The sequence below is a fragment of the Mustela erminea genome, chromosome 5 (genome assembly GCF_009829155.1).
Source record: "Mustela erminea isolate mMusErm1 chromosome 5, mMusErm1.Pri, whole genome shotgun sequence".
Lineage (NCBI taxonomy): Eukaryota > Metazoa > Chordata > Mammalia > Carnivora > Mustelidae > Mustela > Mustela erminea.
In genome coordinates this window covers 114370720-114391265 of record NC_045618.1, presented here as the reverse complement: position 1 = coordinate 114391265, position 20546 = coordinate 114370720, and the positions used below count along the sequence as shown (strand labels likewise).

General features: G+C 44.6%; 1 protein-coding gene across 3 annotated transcripts in view; it reads left to right on the top strand.

Annotated features, from left to right (window-relative positions):
* ZFYVE26 (zinc finger FYVE-type containing 26) overlaps positions 1-11909 on the top strand; it is a 65006-nt gene extending 53097 nt beyond the window's left edge. Inside the window, exons 35-41 of one of the 3 annotated variants that reach the window (XM_032344574.1) lie at positions 2851-3048; positions 3752-3951; positions 4953-5094; positions 5386-5445; positions 6625-6807; positions 7390-7434; positions 9864-11909. In XM_032344574.1, the coding sequence (XP_032200465.1) occupies positions 2851-3048; positions 3752-3951; positions 4953-5094; positions 5386-5445; positions 6625-6807; positions 7390-7434; positions 9864-10067 (1032 nt within the window). In that variant the 3' untranslated portion in view covers positions 10068-11909. Of the gene's footprint in view, positions 1-2850; positions 3049-3751; positions 3952-4952; positions 5095-5385; positions 5446-6624; positions 6808-7389; positions 7435-7560; positions 8566-9863 lie in introns of those variants that run through there. The other 2 variants (XM_032344573.1, XM_032344575.1) reach the window with 2 other exon arrangements.
* Positions 11910-20546: the final 8637 nt, after the last annotated feature.

Here is a 20546-nt window from a genome sequence, read left to right as displayed (position 1 = left end):
TTAAGAATAAAGTATGAGTTATTTTACTTAGAGTTTAACTGCTAATTTTTTCCTTTTCCTCAGTTTCTAAATGAGTTTTGGGGTAAAGCTGCTTCTCCCAAGCACAGACTGAGAGTGGAAATAACCAATTCTGTTTCTTCAGACTGTCGAGTAGTCCAGAGAGTTAAGCGGCTTACTTACTTATCTTGGTCGAAGCTGACAACAGCATTACCCTGCTTTACATTTGTCAGAGCAGAGGGAAAGAAGCCTTCTTTTTATCACCTATAATCACTGTTACCCTTGAAGTGAAATATCTTAGTTCTCAAGCAGGTGGGGAACAACGGAAAAGCACATTGTGAAAACTATAGCTGAATGGCTAGAGCCTGGAAGGTGTTCTTTTGCAAGCCTCAGTTCACCCCTTTCCCCGTCACACTGCCCCAGAGGGAGCTTTCTGAACAATAACACGTGTTATTTACATTCTTCGTAATTCGTGTTATTCTCCTCTCTGAAAGACCCTCAGGAGATTCCCATGGCCACAAGATGAAGTCCAAATTCCTTAGCATGCATACGGGACCCACCAGGATCAGGCCCCCTTATTTCTCCTGTTTATTTTCACCACAAGTCCTATATATGCGCTACATTCCAGACTTACCAAATTATTTAAATTTTCCTGATTGTACCTTACCCTTTCTGACCTCCATGAACCTGCTTGTGCTGTACCCCCTAACCTAGAATACCCTGGCCCTCTTTGTTTCCTTGGAAAACTCCCGTTTATTCTTTCAAACCGTTTCTGTTGAGCATTCATAGACCACACGAGCAACATTAGGTACCTCTTCCTCTATACCACCACTGTATTGAGCGTACGGATCTGTTACTGCGTTTATTACGCATTGCAACTGTTTGTTTACAACTGTGTCATCCTTTCTGGGTCAAGAAAGCTTATATTTTACTTCTCTGTGTCTTCCAGTGCCAGACCCAGAGCAAGTTAGGAATGAGTAAGTAAGTAGATAAATAGATGAAATGGAAGTTTTTAACATACTGCTCTTCTGAGAAATTTCACCTTCTCTATGGAGCTGATTCACCTGCCTTTTAAAGTCTGTTCTAAAAGTTTTAGATTAGGTCTGGGTTTCTGAGTTAGAAACAGCCAGAATCTGTGAAAACTCAGAATTCTTCCAGTTCTAAGCAGCTTGTACCCAGTGCTACAAGGCCAGCCTGGTTATAGTAACATGAGTTTATGGCCGTTCTTTACCCTCCATTTGTTATTCATAGTCTAAAGTCTGAATGCCCAGATGATTTTTTTTTCTACAGCTGTGGAATTTGGGTTACAATACAGGGTCTCTGAACCACGGATGTGCTTCAGAAGGGAGGGGAATAGTATGCGTGCACCTTCCTGAGGAGTCGGTCTCTAATGTTTATTGCTTACTCGTTTATCCGAGAAATACTTACTAAAAGCCAAGGATTACTGTGGGCACTGTAAAAAAAAAAAAAAAAAAAAAGACAAAAATATTTGCTCTCATAAACTTACATTATAGCAGGGAGACAGACAGTAAACAAGGTAAATAATATTTCTAGTATAAGTTCTAAGTAATAAAAAAAATAAAGCAGGGGAGAGGGCAGAGATGGATTGGGCAGTTTTAGAAAGGGGAAGGGGACACTCAGTAAAGGCCTAAAGGAGGTGGCATATAGGGCCTTGTGAACATTGTGAGGGTTTGGACTTTATGCTGAGTGAGGAAAACCACTGGAAATTTTTGAGGAGAGGAATAACTTTATATGACTTAACGTTTTACCAGAATCACACGGGTTGATCGGTTGGCATTAGACAAAAAAGAGGCAGGACAGAAGGTAGGAGACAAGATAGGAGGCTACTGCAATAATCCAGGCAAGTGGCTACTGCAATAATCCAGGCAGTTGACCAGGGTGGTACATTGAGGTGGCCATTGAGAAGTGGCCAGATAGATGCAGATTCTGTGTGTATGTTGATGGAACAGCCAGTAGAACTTGCTCATGAATTTGATATTGGGTGCAGAGGCAGGGGGGACAGATTTGACTTGAGTTTTTAACCTGAACGACTAGAAAAACAAAATTGCCATCTGAGAAAGGAAAGACTACAGAAAGAAGAGATTGGGAAGAAACAACCAAGAGTGTAGTTTTAGGTGTATTAAGTGTACTAGAGGACATTTTAAGTAGGCAGTTGGATAGAAGTTGGATACCTACTTCTAGAATTCAGGAAGAATGAACAGGGTGGAAATAGGGATCTAGGCATAATCAGCAAGTAGATTTAAAGCCATGAGATTATGTTAAATCACCAAAAGAATGAGTATAGAAAGAAAAGAGAACAGATTCCTTCTAACCCCTGAAGAAATTAGAAGGAAACAGCAAAGAAGATTGAGAATGAGTAGTTGGAGAAGCAGAAGGAAAATCTGGAAAGGGTGGTATCCTAGAAGCCAAATAAAGAAAATTTTTCAAGGGGGAGGAAGCCATCAGCTGTAGCAAAAGCTCTTGATAGTTCTGGTGGAAAACAAGACATATTTTAGATTTAACAATTTAGAAGTCATTGGGGATGGAAGAGGCAGTTTCAGTGGAGTGGTGGGTGTAAAAGCTAGATAAGAATCGGTTTAAGAGACAATCACAGAAGAGAAATCAAAGACAGGGAGTGTAGATGACTTTGTGAAGGGGACTCTACTCAGCAAGGAAGAGAGTGGAGCAGTCACTAGAGTGGGATTCTCAAAGGTGTCTCTGACACTTAAAAAGTTATGAAGCACCACTATAGAAGGAAGCCTAAGGTGTGTCAGTGGAAGGAAATCCAGGGTAGGTCCCAGACTGTGCCAGAAGCAGACTCAAGACTTGACTTTTTGCCTTGCCCTGTTCTAGGAGAGTCCTCCAGAAGTCTTTATAGAAGGTATTTTCCAGCCAAGCTATAAAAGTGGGAAGCTACACACTTTGGAGAACTTGCTAGAGTCCATTGATCCAACCTTAGAGAGCTGGGGAAAGTACTTGATAGCTGCCTGTCAACACTTACAGAAGAAGAACCACTACCACATTCTGTATGAGCTGCAGCAGTTTATGAAGGTAATAGCCCCTTCCTGCCCTCTACCTCTGTTTATGACATCCTGCCATGCAGGGAGACTGTGCAAGATGAAGGATCAAGTCCCTGGTCCCTCAGTCCCTGGCCTCACTCTTGAACCAACCCTAGAGCAAACCCATGTGGCTCTCTAGCATTGTTGAATAATATTGGGATTTCTATCCCCATCCCAAAGAGGCAAACCTTAACCTTGTCGGTAATAGTGCTCTTCAGAATTCAAGGAACGTGAAAGTGAAAAAGAGATCTGTGACAATTTTAAGATAAGCATGAGGCATGAATACAGAATTCATAAGGGATGATGAAGAGTGCTTTTAGAGAAGATGTATGAAGGGAGAGGGAACAAGTTTCTCCCAATCTGTCTGAGGGCTACAAACACTAAATCACAGAGAAATTGAATCATTCAAAGCCAAAGTGAGAGCGAAACCAAGCTGAATGGGGAATCAGAAGTATCCTTTTGAAGATCTCTCCTGTGGTGGAATAAAGGCCTTCCTGGGAGCTCAGCCAGTCAGTTTGCTTTAGGATCCCTTGGGCTTAGGAGTAACTCTTACACAATAGTTCTGCGGCTGGTGATGGAAGTGGGTGCTGGCCTCCAGGTTTCATGAGTGGAAATCAGGTCAGAATTCTCCTCACATCCATACCCTCTAATATCCCTGATCTCATTTGACCTGAACGTTCATTTTCCTCTTCTAGGATCAAGTCCGGGCCGCCATGACCTGTATCCGGTTCTTCAGTCACAAAGCAAAAACTTACACAGAACTGGGAGAGAAGCTCTCGTGGCTGCTTAAGGCCAAGGACCACCTGAAGATCTACCTCCAAGATACCTCCCGCAGCACCAGAAGGAAGAAGATCACCTTCTTCCAAAAGAAGATGACGGCGGCTGATGTGTCAAGGTAGCCTGAGGCTCAGGGAACAGTTGGAGTGGGCAGAAGGGCTGGAAAGAGTTTCTGCTGGTGATAACGCTGCTCTCGTCCTTTCCTGAACCCTTGAAGAGAATCACACATCTAAAGGGAATCATTCCTGGGGCGCCTGGGTGGCTCAGTCAGTTAAGCAACTCTGCCTTCAGCTCAGGTCATGATCTCAGGGTCCTGGGATTGAGCCCCATATGGGGCTTCCTGCTTAGCAGGGAGTCTGCTTCTCCTTCTCCCTCTCTCTGTGTTTGCACTCTCTCTCTCTCTCAAACAAGTAAGTAAAATCTTTAAAAATAAATAATGGGAATCATTCCTGAGTGACAGTGGCCAGTACAAGCCTGGAGAGGCTAGAGAGGAGCTCATAGAAGAAGAGAGGGGGTACGTATTAGGATCAGACCCCTTCCAGTAAGCAGGTGAAAGAGGTCCTGTGAGATGTTGGCCTGCCTCCCTCTCCATCTTCCTCTCTGCTCCTCCCTTCTCCCTCACTGAGCAACATCTCACTGGCCGCCTGGGGGCTCCTCCACACACCAGGCCCTGCCCTCCTCTCGGTCTTTATGCTGGCTTACCCGTTCACTCCCTCTGCTTACAACACCACATCTAAAGTAAACACTGCGCCCCGCCTTCGTCGCCTTCGCAGGCCCAGTCGCTAAATATTTAATGCGTTGGTTCATTATTCATCTCTCCTCTAGCCATGAACTCTGTGAGGGCAGGGTTCGTGTCCCTCTTGACCTCTGTTGCCTGCAGCTCGTAGGTGCTTCATTAATACTTACTGATTCAGGGACCGGACTCTCTCCAGTTCCACGGAGCAGCCTGCCTCTCCGAGACCCCTCTGTACAGGGCCCCTGACCACACTTGTCTTCTCCCTCCGTCCCCTCTCTTCCGCCCTTTTCCAATGCCATCTTCTCATGACGTCTCAGCCACCCTGCCCTAGTCCCTCCTGAAGCCACTTATGAGGCTCGACTATGTGTCTTCTGTCACCGTAGGCATATGAACACACTCCAGCTGCAGATGGAAGTGACCAGGTTCTTACATCGCTGTGAAAGCGCTGGGACCTCTCAGATTACTACCTTGCCTCTGCCAACTCTATTTGGAAATAACCACATGAAAATGGATGTTGCCTGCAAGGTACAGACGAATGTTTCAGACATCTGGCAGACTGTTCTTATCTTTCAGAAGCTTATCACAGTTGTTATCATCCAGTTAGTATTTCAGTTGTTCATTTGAAAGTGGCCTTCCCACTAGAATGTGAGCCACAGAAGGCTGGATATCAAGTCCATTTTGACTACTCTTTTATCCCTAGTGCCTGGCACTTAGTAGAGTCTCAACAAATATTTGTTGTAAATGGGAGCCCTCTTTGTTGATAGAGGGGCTACTCTGTAATTATTGCCTCTTTAAGCACATTTTCCTCCTTTTCAGGTCATGTTAGGAGGGAAGAATGTGGAAGATGGTTTTGGAATTGCATTCCGTGTTCTGCAGGTATGACTTGAATCCCTCAAGAGGGATGGAACTGGCCGCAGCTCCATGAGAGCTTATTCTTCAGAAAACTTCTATCCCAAAGGAAGCAGATACACATACATATCATGAATGAAGTCAAGGTGGCTCTTACAGAACCGTGTCTGATTCAGGATTCTAGGACACTTTGCCAGAAGCCAAGTAGCCAGTGACAAATCCATCAAGAGCTATCAAATAAATACCTGAAACCGAGTCTAGGACTATTCTGCACAGCCTCTGCTTGCCCTCTGAGGGGAGCATGACTGGAGGATGTGGCAAGGGGCTGGCGGGGGTGCTGTGCGGTAGGAGGGGCCATCAGCATCAAGGACTGCCCATCCATCCATCTGCTTAGGATGTGCAAGGAGTGCCTTTTCTGTGCCTGTGGTCAGAGGACACAGGTATGACTGTGGCCCTGGAGCAGAGTCTGGAGAGGGCACTGAAACTGCAAGGGCCAGAGTTTCTCCAGGCCACTCTCCCACCGCACCCCACCCCCTGCCGAGCAGTTCCACAAAGATACCCTAAGGACCCTCACTCTCTGGGCAGGTGGGATCTGGAACGCCTTGTGCTTCAAAGACCAGTGGCTTCATGAATGATCAGACTGATTCCTTTCTTTTCCACCTATTTCAGTGTTGGAGACAGCTCTCCACCTCCAGATAGCCCTGGTGGACAGGCCGAGCCACAGTTCCTCTCAGACTTTGTCGAGGATTATCGTAGATCAGGCTTAAAGTGTTTATCTGGTAGTTTCCAGCAAATCAGTCTTTTGGTGAATTGGTCTGTTTCCAGATAGATACTAAGGCATCTCTTGGCAGACACCAAGTATCCACAGCAGCAAATATCAACCCCCAGTACCCTTTTCCTAAGACAAAGGTGGCTCCTTAGAAGAAGAACGAACTGGCCTCGGGAATTTGATGAGAATATTTCAGAAAGTGGCACGGCAATGAGTGAGGTAGACCGTGTTAGATAGGGTGACAATATTTATGGTCACTTCCTAAAATGTCAGCCTCATTCCTAAGAGGAACTTTTTGTGTAGTTTTGTTTGTGTGTCATATAAGTAATTTCTACGGTGAATGTAGTCAATATGGCTTATCTACACCAAACCGAGTGGGGGCTCCTACTGCTGGTGTCCCCTGCCCCCCCACCCCCTCATTCTGTGTTCTCCTCTAGGACTTCCAGCTGGACGCCGCTGCCACCTACTGCAGAGCGGCCCGGCAGCTGGTGGAGAGGGAGAAATACGGCGAAATCCAGCAGTTGCTCAAATGTGTCAGTGAGTCAGGCATGGCAGCCAGAAGTGACGGGGACACCATCCTCCTCAACTGCTTGGAAGCCTTCAAGAGAATTCCGCCCCAGGTACGCTCCCTCTGTACCTTTTGGCTCCTCCATCTATTTCGTTGTCTTCACATCCCCCTTTTGGTTTTTCTGTTCCCCACAATATACTCATAATGTACTGAAACTCTGCAAGATCCCTTTATTTTTCTGACTCCTGTGTAATAATGGCCTCACCCGAATCAGCCCTTCCCTGGAAAGAAAATTTGTGCTTATAACCTCTATACCCGGAAAGTGTCCCTCAATTTCCATAGTCTAACATGGCACCTGTGGACAGACCAATTGGAGCTTCTCCCTGTGATTGTAGAGGAGGTCAGGGTGAGTCTGCAGCTGGCCTTTGAGTATGTTGCCCATGAAACTGTCCCCCTGTGGCTTCTTCATGGGGTAAACAGAGCCACATCCACCTGTGAAGGCCAAGAACAGTCCTCTCGGGAGCTTTTCTTCTCGAATTCCCAAACCTAGTGTTAATCATTAGATTTGCTTTGGTGCTCTTATAGCAGAAGTTGAGTTTAAAAAGTAACAAGCGATCTGAGGCTGGTGGGGCCTCAGCTCCCATGCTGGGAACTCTTCTTTCTCCTCTCACGACTACTGTTTCTGTTCTGACAGGAGCTGGAGAGCCTGATCCAGGCAATACACAGCGATGACAACAAGGTGAGCAGAATCGTCTCCAAACCCTGATCATATCATGATCAGCACCTTGGGCTTCCTTTTCGCCTTTATCCCTTGCTCCCCACAACAGTTCCATTCAACCTGTATCTGTACTTCTTTGTTATCCAGAAGCGGAGCTGGGACCCAGGCAGGTGCAGAGGGAGAAAATCAGTGGAACACACACAAACAGTGACTTCATGATCCTTTGTCTTCCCCCCTTTTTCCTTTCCATTTTCATGCAGAGCTTTCCTCAGAGACCCCTAGGAAATCCTTCATTTCCATCTTCAGGTTGACTGACTGACTGTGGTTCTCAGAGTAGGTAGGCATTTCCTTATCCTGGAAGGAGAACAGTACCCTGTACAGGAAGGGAAAAACTCCACCTGGCCCTTGAGCACCAGATGCCCATTCGTATCTCACTCTCCGAGCAGGCTACTTGCCTGGGCTCAGTGAACTCTTCCCTGTTGAGTAGAAAATCAGTGCTTCTGCAAAGAGTGCTGGCGAGAAAAGAAGTACTCCCCACTGCTCCTACTTGTGCCTAGCCATAGGCTGATGGACCCACCATCCGGAGGAAGGCCCACAGGCCAGCAGAGGTATAGGAAAACCAAGCCAGACTGCCCCAGCCCCTAGCAGCGGGAAGATCTGGCAGCTGAGGCCCTCGTGAAGAAAACTAATGTCAGGCACATGGCTTTAGACATAGCCACAGAGCTGCTCCCCGACCAAATTCCCTGGTCTGAATTTGCCAGGCCTTCTTCAGTCGAGGGCTTGGGGAGAATGTGTTCTGAGCATTTCTTCAGTTCTGCGTGCAGCATCCAGATGACCTCATGTGGAAAGGATGGAATTCTAATGTTCTGAATTGTAGAGAAATACTTTTTCAGAATCGTAGTGAGAATCCAGCAACCAGGCCAGACACCCCCGTTCCCTGAGTCCCAAACTGCAGTCCTTTTCCAAGCCTTCAGTGAGCCTCCCCATCAAGAGGATGGAGGCTGTGTCCCAGGGGAGGACATGCATTGAAATCTCAACAGTTCTTACTTTTTCAGGTCCTTTTCTCTCAATAGCTGTCCTCATGCTCTTACGTGATCTCAGGCCATATGGTCTTGCCAAAAACCAGCCTTACTCAGTTCCTATTCCAGACTTTCTGGCAAAACGCCCTCCTTCTCTAGGTAGGAATTTTGCCTGCCAACTTGTGATACTATGTTTAACGCACATTGGTATTAAGTAGAGCTGAAGGGCTGGGTGAGAGCAAACATCCTGGGGCAACAGGTAGATACCCAGGCAGCAGGACATGGTCACTTAGTAAGCTTAGAGAATATCCAGCTTCTTCTCGCTTTAGCAGCGTATCTGTAGTTGAACTTAGGATAGAAAAACTTCAGCAACCAAGACAAAAAAGATGGAAGGCTGAAACATGAAGAGAGAGGAGTCCCTTCCAACCACCAGAAGGGACTGTCAGAGCAGAAAGGCAGCTGCTGGTGGAAGCTCTGAAGCACGTTCTGAGGGCCTTGCTGTTGGCTGACTAGAACACTAGTGCTGACTAGAACACTGGCAAACCAGTGACGTGCTGGTGGGATCGGGGCCAGGGAAGACATGGACTCTGGTTTCCACTAAGCTGGGGGTTTATAAGATGGAGGGCCTCCAGAGTACAAGAGAGATACCCCTCATACCAAAACTGAGACACCTGTGATCCAAACAGCAAAAGTCAAGTCAACATGGGATTAGACCTTAATTAGACCTTTTCTAATTGTGTGTGTGCCTGTTCATACCTGAATTTCCAGTTACAAGATTTTAAATTCAGGTCAAAAGAGAAAAATAGTGAAAGGGGAACCTGTGTGCTCATAGTAAGGGAGAGATACAATAGTTCATTCATTCATTCATTCATTCATTCATTCATTCACTGCATATTTATTCAATTTCTGCCACATGTCAGGCCAGGCACTAGGCACTGCAAGTACAAGAAGTAGAAAAAGCAGACACCATTCCTGTCCTCAAGGAGCTTAAGATCTAGTCAAGGAAACAGACATCAATCAAATCATCATCCAAACAACTATAAAATCCTAACTCATGGGCAGTGACAGTGCTGACTGAAGTGAGGAGGAGGAGGCTGGAGAGCCCAGGATGGGCAGGAGGAGGGTCTCAGAAGCAGTAGACAGAGGCCAGACTCCAACCACCTGCCTGCTTGCTTCATTTTGAAATTCTTGGGTTATTTGTAATCATTATAAATAATCATATAAAATAATCATATAAAAAACACAGTGTAATAGCTTAATGTCCAGAATATTTAAAGCATTGCTACAGTATACTGAAAGACAAGAACCCAGTCATTAATTCAGGAGGTGAGAAGGGATCCTCCATCTGCCGAGCACTGGGCCACTGCTCTGTTTGTTGCTTCATCATCCATGATGGTTTCTTTCTGGCTGTCTCTTCTGCCCTGCTGCCAGGTTCAGGCCTACCTGACATGTTGCAAACTGCGATCTGCCTACCTGATTGCCGTGAAGCAAGAACACTCACGCGCCACAGCCCTCGTCCAACAGGTGCAGCAGGCTGCCAAGAGCAGCGGGGACGCAGTCGTGCAAGACATCTGTGCCCAGTGGCTTCTGACGAGCCACACCCGGGCTGCCCACGGCTCAGGCTCCAGAAAGTGACCGTGGGCAGCAGGGCCTGAATCCTGTGGAACGGGAGAGACCTAGGTGATCTCTGCCTCCTTCCTCCCATGCAGTGGGACTCTCCTGGCTCTGCCCCAGGTCGGAAAGAGCTGGATCGGACCCTACTTGCCATCTTGGGCAAGGATAGGACCTTTCACGCCACGCAAGTGCCATGTTTCTGTAAAATTGTGGAATCTGTGTGTTTGTCTGGAGATGGCCAGTTCTTTCTACCTCAGAGTGAGTGAGTGTGCATGCACGCTCTTGTGCACTCGTGTTTACGCTGAAGCATTTCTGAACAAACAAAACTCTCCCCCACCAAAAAGAGGCACTTTAGACTTCTGCCAGTCTGAAAACCTTCCCTGCGTTTTGGTTCTTAACCCGGGTCATCCTGTTTGTACACTGTTCCCTCCGTGTGGAGATGCTCAATAGGTCTTCATAACTAGAAGCATTTTACAGAGAATTCTAGAGCAACACCAAAAGGATTGCCTCTTATTTCTTCCTCCCCCTCCCTCCCCAAATTCAGAGACGGCCTTGGGGCAAGTGCTGCCTGTGGATTAAAACTGGTCCACGGATGTCCTGTCACAAGCACAAGGAGTTACCGGGAATCTTTGGAAGATAGTCTGAAAAGAAGGATCCTCAGGTGCAGGCGTCTGAAAGCTGTGGGTGCACACAGTGAGGGGGTCGGAGCCTGACACACGACAGGCAGAGCACTGTCGCGTCCATCCCGCAGGGAAAGATGAACCTCTCCAAACAAGGTGGCAGAGAGGTTGCTGACAAGCACAGAGCTGGCTTCTGTGAACATCCCTGCCGCAAAGAGAGATCACGGTTCCCTCTTTGAGACTGGAGAGAGAAATGGTAGCCAAGATCCTAGGACTAAAAGCTAGACTGCCTATCTGAGTTACAGTCCTGTTTGTGCTCCTTTAAAATGGTTAGGAAACTGCTTTCTCTTCTCTCCTGCTTTTCCACAGTCTCCACAGGACCACAAGATAAAGATGCAGAGGCTTGAGGGTCGTTGAGAGGGCAGTGCACTTTTTTGTCTTCATGGAGGGAGTCAAGGGTTGGGCCTGTAGATGAGTTAGAATGAGGGGATGATGAGTAGGTCCCGTCCAGTTGATGGAAAATCAGGTAAAGTACTCATTTCGCATGCTATGGCTTGTGTTCCCACACCAGAACTGATTTAGAAAGGGGCTGTCATCCTCAGACGTGGATTTGCACACGAGGGCCCTAAGGAAAGCTCTGCAGCTCTGAGCATCCCACCACCCGGAGCTCAGTCTGTTGATCTCACATTTGCTGCTGAGACAGACAGTAACTGGAAGCCACAGTCAGTATCTCTGGTGCTTAGACCCTATGGATTTCTCTCTGAATCAGGTTTTTTGATAGTAAAAAAACAACCACTGTGGGCATCTATCACATTCAGAGCTTTGGTTCTATAGAGGGGAGAAAGACTGCAAAGAAAATATTAGACCTCTTCTGCAGGAAGTTTAAAACTTGGTTTTTCCTTCTTTGAGTCATAGAATCGTCTGTCTTCCAGGAAATGTCATTCCGTGGCATCTGCTTGCCCTTCTAAGTCTGCCTGCCCTCTGCACTGAACATAAGCACTTTATATGAATGGGTTGCAAATCTCACAGCTCTTAACTTGGGATGCTAAGACCAGATTTTTCTGACTTCTTCCTCTAACTAGTTGAACTATAAATAAAATAGGTAACCACTGACTGGACTGATAATAAGTTGAAGCTAAAGGCCTTTGAGCATCACGCTGTGGTCTCCAGGGGAAAAAAAGTACGTGTTGAAGGTTTGAATGTTTTACTGCAAGCAAGTCACAATAAAATGTCTGTCCTACCAGTTTCTTGGCTTCATGAGTGTTTTGTGATGTCTTGTTCTTACCCTTCCCTTCCTTTTTACCTTGTGTTCTGTGTGAAGAGAAACCATGGGTGGGGGAGCTCAGATGGTCTTCGATTCTTGAACTTTCTTGAAATGATTCCCATTATAACTAATGACTCTTTGGTTAGGGTTTATCCAGATCTTCTGTGTGTTCAAAACTATTAGTGTACTCCCTACCACCAGAAGACTTTTTTGCTTCAGTTGTGGTTGTAGGAGGAAGCATGTTACACATTCATCAGGTAAAAGAAAGTAAGTGAAAAAAGTCCCTCCCATCCCTGTTCCCTCAACCCAGTGCCCTCCAAGAGACCACTAGTGTTACCAGTTTCTACTGTATAGTTTCAGAGCTATTTTATTATGTGAACTAAACAGCAGTGACTAAAATATTCCATGGTGAAAGATATGCCATAATTATTTAACCAGTCTCTTGGATATTTTAGGTCACTGCTATTTTTTACCACTACAGATTGTGCTGCAGTGAATTATCCTGTCCAGAATCCCCTGGGTCAGAGGATATGTGCATCTGGTAGATATTGCCAATTGCCTTCCAAAGAGGTCATAGCCATGAACTCCACCGGCAGTATAGGACAGAGCCTGCTTTCTCACATCCTTTCCATTGAACTTGGTAGCTCTTTGCCAGTCTAATCCACCCAAAATGGTACTCACATTTTTTTAAAGCTGCTCATCATTCTTAAAAATCTATATGTCTTGGGGTGCCTGGGTGGCTCAGTGGGTTGAGCCTCTGCCTTCGGCTCAGGTCATGATCTCAGGGTCCTGGGATCAAGCCCCGCATCGGGCACTCTGCTCAGTGGGGAGCCTGCTTCCCCCTCTCTACCTGCTGCTCTGCCTACTTGAGATCTCACTCTCTGTGTCAAATAAATAAATAAAATCTTTAAAAAAAGTAAAAATAATCTACATGTCTTTTTAATATCAACCAAATTGTAAACTTCAAAACCAAGTGCATGGTCTTTGGGGAAAGTAGAACTCAAACTTGGCTTAAATTGTTTTCTTGCCACCCTCTTAGAGCATGTGTTTGCAGTATAATACTTGAGCCATGGACTGTAGCTGCCATTATCTCCTTTCCCCGGAAATAGGACCTCCTCTAATTTCTCATTTAAAAAAAAAAAAAAAAAGTTCAGAAACAGAAGTTGTGATAAAAGTAGAACTGAAAATCACCTAGTATGGACATGGCACAAAGATGTGTCACAACACAGATATTTAGAACACCCAGTCTAACTCTGACTACAGACTCTAGACTATATTTAGAAACCTGAGACCCTCCAAAGTTACTGGATATTCTTGACTTGGAGCTTAAACGAAGTAGGTCAAATGCTGTTAGGCTTTCTTCATACCCAAGTAACCGAATATCAATAGTCATAACCCAAAGTTTATGGCCTTTTCTTGGTCATCATCTTCTCTTCCAAAGTAGTAATGTTGACTGACCCATCCTTAAAGCTTCCAATTCCTCTACAACAAATTCATTGCATATCTGGTTAGTGAATGGATTTCTTCGGTGGAGTACTTTCCTGCTCTGTTTCTTCGTGTTGTTATTTCTGCTTGGAACCCTTCCTTCACAACCTCCCAGTCTCTACCCCACCCTCCAGTCTACCGTTGTCAAAACCCTTTCTCCAGGCTCATTTTAAGTCCCATTTCCTCAGCAAAGTATTTGCTTCTCTGGCAATACTTCCTCTTCATCCCCCTTAAAGGCTGAAATTCTTCCAAGGTTCTGTCCATTCTCTTTTGACCCTTATACTCTCCCATACAATGCCATTATTTCAGGAATCATCTTGGTTTGCTGAGTTCTAAACCAGAGCTGTCCCTTTTAATTTCTGTCCACATCTTTCAATTGTTTCCTGGAAGTCACCCACATGGCTAAGCACAAGGCTAATATTACAGAAGTATTAGCAAGTCCAAAATTGAATACATCCTCTTCTACCCACAAACCCTATCTTCCTCCTTCAGTGATTTGTATTACTATATTATCACTGTTACGCTTGCTGCTTGGGTCAGAAACCTCAAGGTTTCTCTATATTGACTATTTCTTCCTCTTCCTTATTCAAACTTTCAGGTGCCTACCATGACCCAAGCATATATCCAGTTGGAAGTCAAATGCTATTATCATCCTATCCTTACAGTCAGAAGAACCTCAATTTAATGGAGACAGGATTTCAAACAATGGAAATTTGGCTCCTGCTATCTTTTTAAAAGTAACTTGTTAAACTGATATGTCACCTGCATGAGATAGCACCTACAAAGAACCATAGTTGTTTTTTTTTTTAGAGATAGAAGTGACCATAGAATACATTACTGCATCTCTTACTTTTTTCATTCAATCATTAATTCAACAAAACTTGATTACAGTTATATAGTGAGCTGCATGCTAAAGATATAAAGATGATCAAAGTAGACAAAGTTCGTGGCATTTACAGAGTCCTCGCAGATGCCCATTCGCTTGCCACACTCACACGTTAAATGTTTGAGCAGAAGTCTTGGGTGTAAATGAGATCTCACAGGAGGAGCACTGGATATGGGCTTGAGGGAGATCAGTGAAGCCTTCCCAGCAAATGTAATGCCCAGAATATAAGTATGGGGTGGGGGGAGTTTCCCGGCAGAATGAATAGCTTATCTGAGGGTCCAGAGACAACAGAGCATCTGACTGAATGAAACTACAGAAGTCACATCAAGTCAAGTTGGAGCCCAGTCAAGGTGCTGTGACAAGGTCACCTGAGGTCTTGTAAGCTTGTTAAGGAGTTTGGGATTTAACCTATTGGACAATAGACACCAGAACATTACAAGCAAGAGAATAACATGATGTGACTTAAATTTTAAGATCCTTTGGCTGCAGAATGGAGCCCAGGTCAGTCAAGGGAAAGAGTAGAAGCAGAGATGCTAGCAAACAGTGGGCAGTACTGAGGCTTCCTGAGACCCTTAGAATAAAGTACAAATTCTTAACAGGGTTCACAAAGACCTGCTTTATCAGATCCTTTCCTACCTCTCTTGTCTGACCTCCCACCCCCGCTCCCCTCTTTCGGTTCCCAGATGTGGCATATTCTTTGTGCCCTCTGATCCTGCTGCCTGGACCAGTTTTCCCCCTTCAGCTGGTGATTCATCCTTCAAATCTTGCTTAACCGTATGCCAGTTGGTTCAGAAAGTCTTATCTGACCTCTTCCCCTCACCCCAGATTAGGACAGGCACTTCTGCCATGTGTCCTTGAAGTGAGGGCGGGAATAAGAGCTCTCTTGCCCACTTCATATTCCCCATGCTTGCAATAATCCTAAAGCATAGGTAGTGGCATTGGTGGTGGTTAATAAATGAATGATCTGATGGGGGCCTGAGGAAATCTGATATAAGGGGCAGGCAGAGGAAAGGAACCTGGCAGGGGCTCTTACAGGGAGGAAGAGAACCAGGAAACAGGAGGTCACAGAAGCCAGGGAAGTAAGTTGACTTCCAGTTCCACATGGCTCTTTTTATTCTTGAACACCACCCCCAAAGAGCCAAGGAGGAACAGACTCTTAACAGAAATGAATGATATGAAGATTTTTTAATGGAGGGAGTGACACCTCTTCCACTGTGGAAGGTGGAAAGGAAGAAAATATGAGGGGGATATAGGTAAGTTTACTGATTTGGTAGCAGAAGAAGGACCATGTTCTCTATGAAATCAGAGAAGTCACCTATTAACAGCTCAAGTTTGCTGATGGGTTGAGTGACTTGAGAAGATGGAGAAGACATGAATTGCATGTTGTAAGCTGACAGGCAGTGAACTGTGAAGCTTTGCATCTGTGAGTAAAGGAGTCACTGAGAACTGCATTCAGGTATTGGGGGCAGAGGGACAGGTTGCTGTAAGCATTTTTATGCAAGCACTGCTGGTAAATTGCCTAAAGAGATCTCAGGACACCTTAAATTCCCATAGCTCCACTTCCTAATTTTTTTGTTTTGTTTTTTCTCATTCTAAAGCAACATGTACTTTTGTACCTAGTTTTGTATCTGTAATTTTGTATTTTTTTCTTTTTCTTTTTTTTTTAATATTTTTACTTATTCATTTATTTGGCAGGCAGAGATCACAAGTAGGCAGAGAGGCAGGCAGAGAAAGAGGAGGAAGCAGGCTCCCTGCCGAGCAGAGAGCCCGATGCGGGGCTCAATCCCAGGACCCTGAGATCATGACCTGAGCCGAAGGCAGAGGCTTAACCCACTGAGCCACCCAGGTGCCCCTCTTTTTCTTGTTTTTTAAGGGAGAGAGAGAGAGAGAGAGCATGTGCATGCAGGGGCAGGGGGAGGGGCAGGGGGAGCATGGGAGAGAGAATTTTAAGCAGGCTCCATGCCCAGCATAGAGCCCAATGCAGGGCTCCATCTCATGGCTCTGAGATGACCTGAGCTGAAATCAAGAGTTGGTTGTTTAGGGACGCCTGGGTGGCTCAGTTGGTTAAACAGCTGCCTTCGGCTCGGGTCGTGATCCCAGCATCCTGGGATCAAGTCCCGCATCGGGCTCCTTGCTCCGCAGGGAGCTTGCTTCTCCCTCTGACTCTGCCTGCCACTCTGTCTGCCTGTGCTCGCTCTTGCTCTCTCTCTCTGACAAATAAATAAAATCTTAAAAAAAAAAAAAAAAGAGTTGGTTGTTTAACCAACTGAGCCATCCATGAGCCCCTCCATTCTCTTCTTAAAGGTAGTCCCACGAATTGCCTAAGAGTTCCTGGATCCATCCTTGACTGTGGGAAACAAGTGATCAGGCAGCACTGAAGCCAGCTCACACTGGTGACCAGCGGTTGATAGTGGTTCTAGACTGCCAGGTTGAATGATTTCCTCCCGTAGCATATAGAAATCAGGGATCTGGATTCTTAGAGGCTTGGCTTTTGCTAGACAGGTGTGATAATAGGACAAGGGAGCTGGAGGAGAAGGAAGTTGTGGTAAGAGTGGGATGTTGGTAACATATCTCAGGAGCCGCAAGTTCACGTGATGACAAGGTGTCCAGATTGTGGCCCTTGTCATGTGAATGGGAAACCTCAGGAGTGAAGGAGCAGGTCAGTGCTGAGGAGATCAAGGAACTGAGTTTGAGTGGACATACAGCACACTTTCAAACACTAGTGCTTTGGGCAACCCATATGTACCCATGGTTATCACCCTCCTACAGTACTATGATGGTATTTGAGTTAAGATACTTACTGTCTAATCATAAGGCAAAATTCTCATATGTTCAGTAAACATACTTTCATACCAGATTGACAGTAAACCTCTGTGGTAGACATGGGCCCTGGCACAGAAAACTGACCTCTTTCCCAGGAATTCCTAGAGCTGTCCCACCAGTGCCCATGTCAGGACTATGTGAGCAGTAATGCCCTCAGACCCAGGCAAGAAGGGCTCCTTCCCTCAGTTATGCACTTTAAAAAAATAACCCTACATTTCACAAAAATGCACTTGAAAGTAGTAAATTTAAGAATGTGTGGACATCTCTGCTACTTGCGCTGTGGGGTTCAGTTCTGACATAACACAACCTGATGCCCTACACATCTGTTCTCATGCCTAAACTGTTAACCCCTCAGGGAAACTCGTCATGACTGCATCCAAATGCCTTGAAGGTGTTGTAGATGGTGCTGCTGCTCCTGAGTACAGCGAGGAATTGAACCGAGGAACCAACTGGGGAGAAGAATAGGCCAATTAGGCACATTCTTTCTCAGGATGAGGATCACAGACACTTACATTAAAATGGGTTCATTTTCGGGGCGCCTGGGTGGCTCAGTAGGTTAAAGTCTCTGCCTTTGGCTCAGGTCATGATCGCAGGGTCCCGGGATTGAGCCCCGAATCAGGCTCTCTGTTTGGCGGGAAGCCTGCTTCCCCGCTCTCTCTCTGCCTGCCTTTCTGCCTACTTGTGATCTCTGTCTGTCAAATAAATAAATAAAATCTTTAAAAAAATAAATAAAATAAAATGGGTTCATTTTCAGTAGTGCTGTGGCTATTTTTTCTTGTCTCTTCTTTTTCCAGTGTGTGTGTGTTTGCAACACGTCTATCTGGAGGCTAAATAATAAATAATTCATTTTACCTTTAAATGGATAGACAAGTAGGTGCAAGAAAACATGAATGAAATATAATATCCATAGTTTACACTGGCAACTAAATGGACATTGAATATTGGAATCATGAATAGTTTTGTTTTTACAAAAATTCCTAGAATTAAATTTTCAAAAGATAAAAAATTTAGCTTTATTTAAATAAATTGTATTTAAAATGTTGTTATTCCGAGTGCCTGGGTGGTTCAATCGATGAAGCACCTGCCTTCAGCTCAGGTCATGATCCCAGGGTCCTGGGACTGAGCCCCACATCAGACTCCTTGCTAAGCAGGGAGTCTGCTTCTCCTTCTCCCACTCCCCCTGCTTGTGTTCTCTGTGTGTGTGTGTGTCAAATAAATAAATAAAATCTTTTTAAAAATAAAATAAAATGTTAATATTCATAGCTATACTGTATTTTGCCTTTTAATTTGAGTAAACAATTATTCTAGAAGAAAACCTTAGACATTTAAGATAATTTTTACTTTTGTATTTCCTTAATTTACATGTTTATGAAAACATTTATTTATTTAGTTAGTTTTAAAGATTTTATTTATTTATTTGACAGACAGAGACCACAAGTAGGCAGAGAGGCAGGCAGAGAGAGAGAGGAGGAAGCAGGCTCCCTGCCAAGCGGAGAGCCCAATGCGGGACTCGATCCCAGGACCCTGAGATCATGACCCGATCCTAAGGCAGAGACTTTAACCCCCTGAGCCACCCAGGCACCCCTATGAAAACATTTAAATTGTGTTTATTTTAAATATGATTATATCTTGTATTTTTAAAGTTATTTAGGTAATGCTGCCACTAAAACACAAAATACTGGATGATCTTAACAACATACTGATTTTGAAATCAGTATCTCATACTGATCTCATACTGAGATGAAAGCCATATGGAGCACAGCTACCCTCCCACATTCACCCCGTTGGACTACAAAGTGAGCAAGAAATTAGATTATATTGTATTAAGATTGTAAAATTTAGCATTGTTACAGCAGTTAATCTACTTCTATCAGAATAAGTTGTACTTCATGTTCTATGATCTCAGTTGATTGGTCTAAGAGGTATCATATATCCATGTGTAGAAAAAAACAGATTATACACATAGATTAAAATTTGGATAAACAGCTATGCAAGTATTATAACCAGGACTAGTAAGGCTGCGTACTAGGATGTTAGATTAGTTATACCTGTGGAGGTTGAAATTAATGGAAGATGACAGATATTTGGAGTGGAGAAAAATACAATCAAACCAGAGTCAAAATGTCATGTTGCAGATGAGGAAATTGGAGGTGATGAAAGCAGGTCAAGAAGACATCTGCCTTAAATCAGGAGGAATGGTAGGGGAATGTACATTTTAAAAAATGGTAGGTGGGGACCCTGAGTCAGTTAAGTGTCCAATTCTTGGTTTTGGCTTAGGTCATGATCTCAGGGTGCTGAGATTGGGCCCCATATAAGGCTCTGCACTGAGCATGGAGCCTGCTTTAGATTCTCTCTCTCTCCTTCTGTCCTTTTCCCCATAGCCAAAATAAATAAGTAGATAAATTTTTAAAATAATAGAACATCAGCATTCAATATATGGCTCAATATATTGGCTCAACATAATACTATTGCATCAGGACATAGCTTCAATAATAAAGACCGTCTATTGTGTCATGTAACAATAAGTCTCAAGGGAGAACAGCTCCAGTCTTGGTTAATTCAGTGACTCACTAATTTATCATCAGCACCCCAGAACTTTCCATCTTCTCCTCTACCAACCCCAGCATATGAGCTTGGTCTTTTGGCCATCTCAGCTCCATTCATGACTCAAAATAATTGTGAAAGATTCAAATGTCATATTCAGCCATGACAGCATCCAACAGAAGACAAAACATTCCTTGTGCCTCACTCTTTAGTCAACATGGAAGCCTCTCTCAGAAGTTACCAACAAGTATCCTTCCATATCCCATGATTGAGGCACCTGCCTTTTCCATAACCAATCACTTGCAAGGGAAGTGTGATCTCCATGATTACCTTGGACCAGCAGTTCACAGACTTAGTTGCACATTAGAATGACCCAGGACTCTCCAAAACCTTTGCTCAAGAATACAACTGTTATGTATGAATCTCTGAGGTAAGACCTAGGCATTGGCATTTAATGTTTTAAAGTACACCTAGGTTTAAGAACCTACAGTCAGGGGCGCCTGGGTGGCTCAGTGGGTTAAGCCACTGCCTTCGGCTCGGGTCATGATTTCAGGGTCCTGGGATCGAGTCCCGCATCGGGCTCTCTGCTCAGCAGGGAGCCTGCTTCCTCCTCTCTCTGCCTGCCTCTCTGCCTACTTGTGATCTCTCTCTGTCAAATAAATAAATAAAATCTTAAAAAAAAAAAAAAAAACTAAGCCATCTTTAAAAAAAAAAAAAAAAAAACCCCTACAATCAGTTAATCAGCCACAGACAGTGACATTGGCAGTCCACAGTGTCTACTGAAAGTATTAATTTTTATTTATTGAAGTATAGTTGACACACAATATATTAGTTTCAAGTGTTCAACATAGTGAACCAATAATTATATACATTAAGAA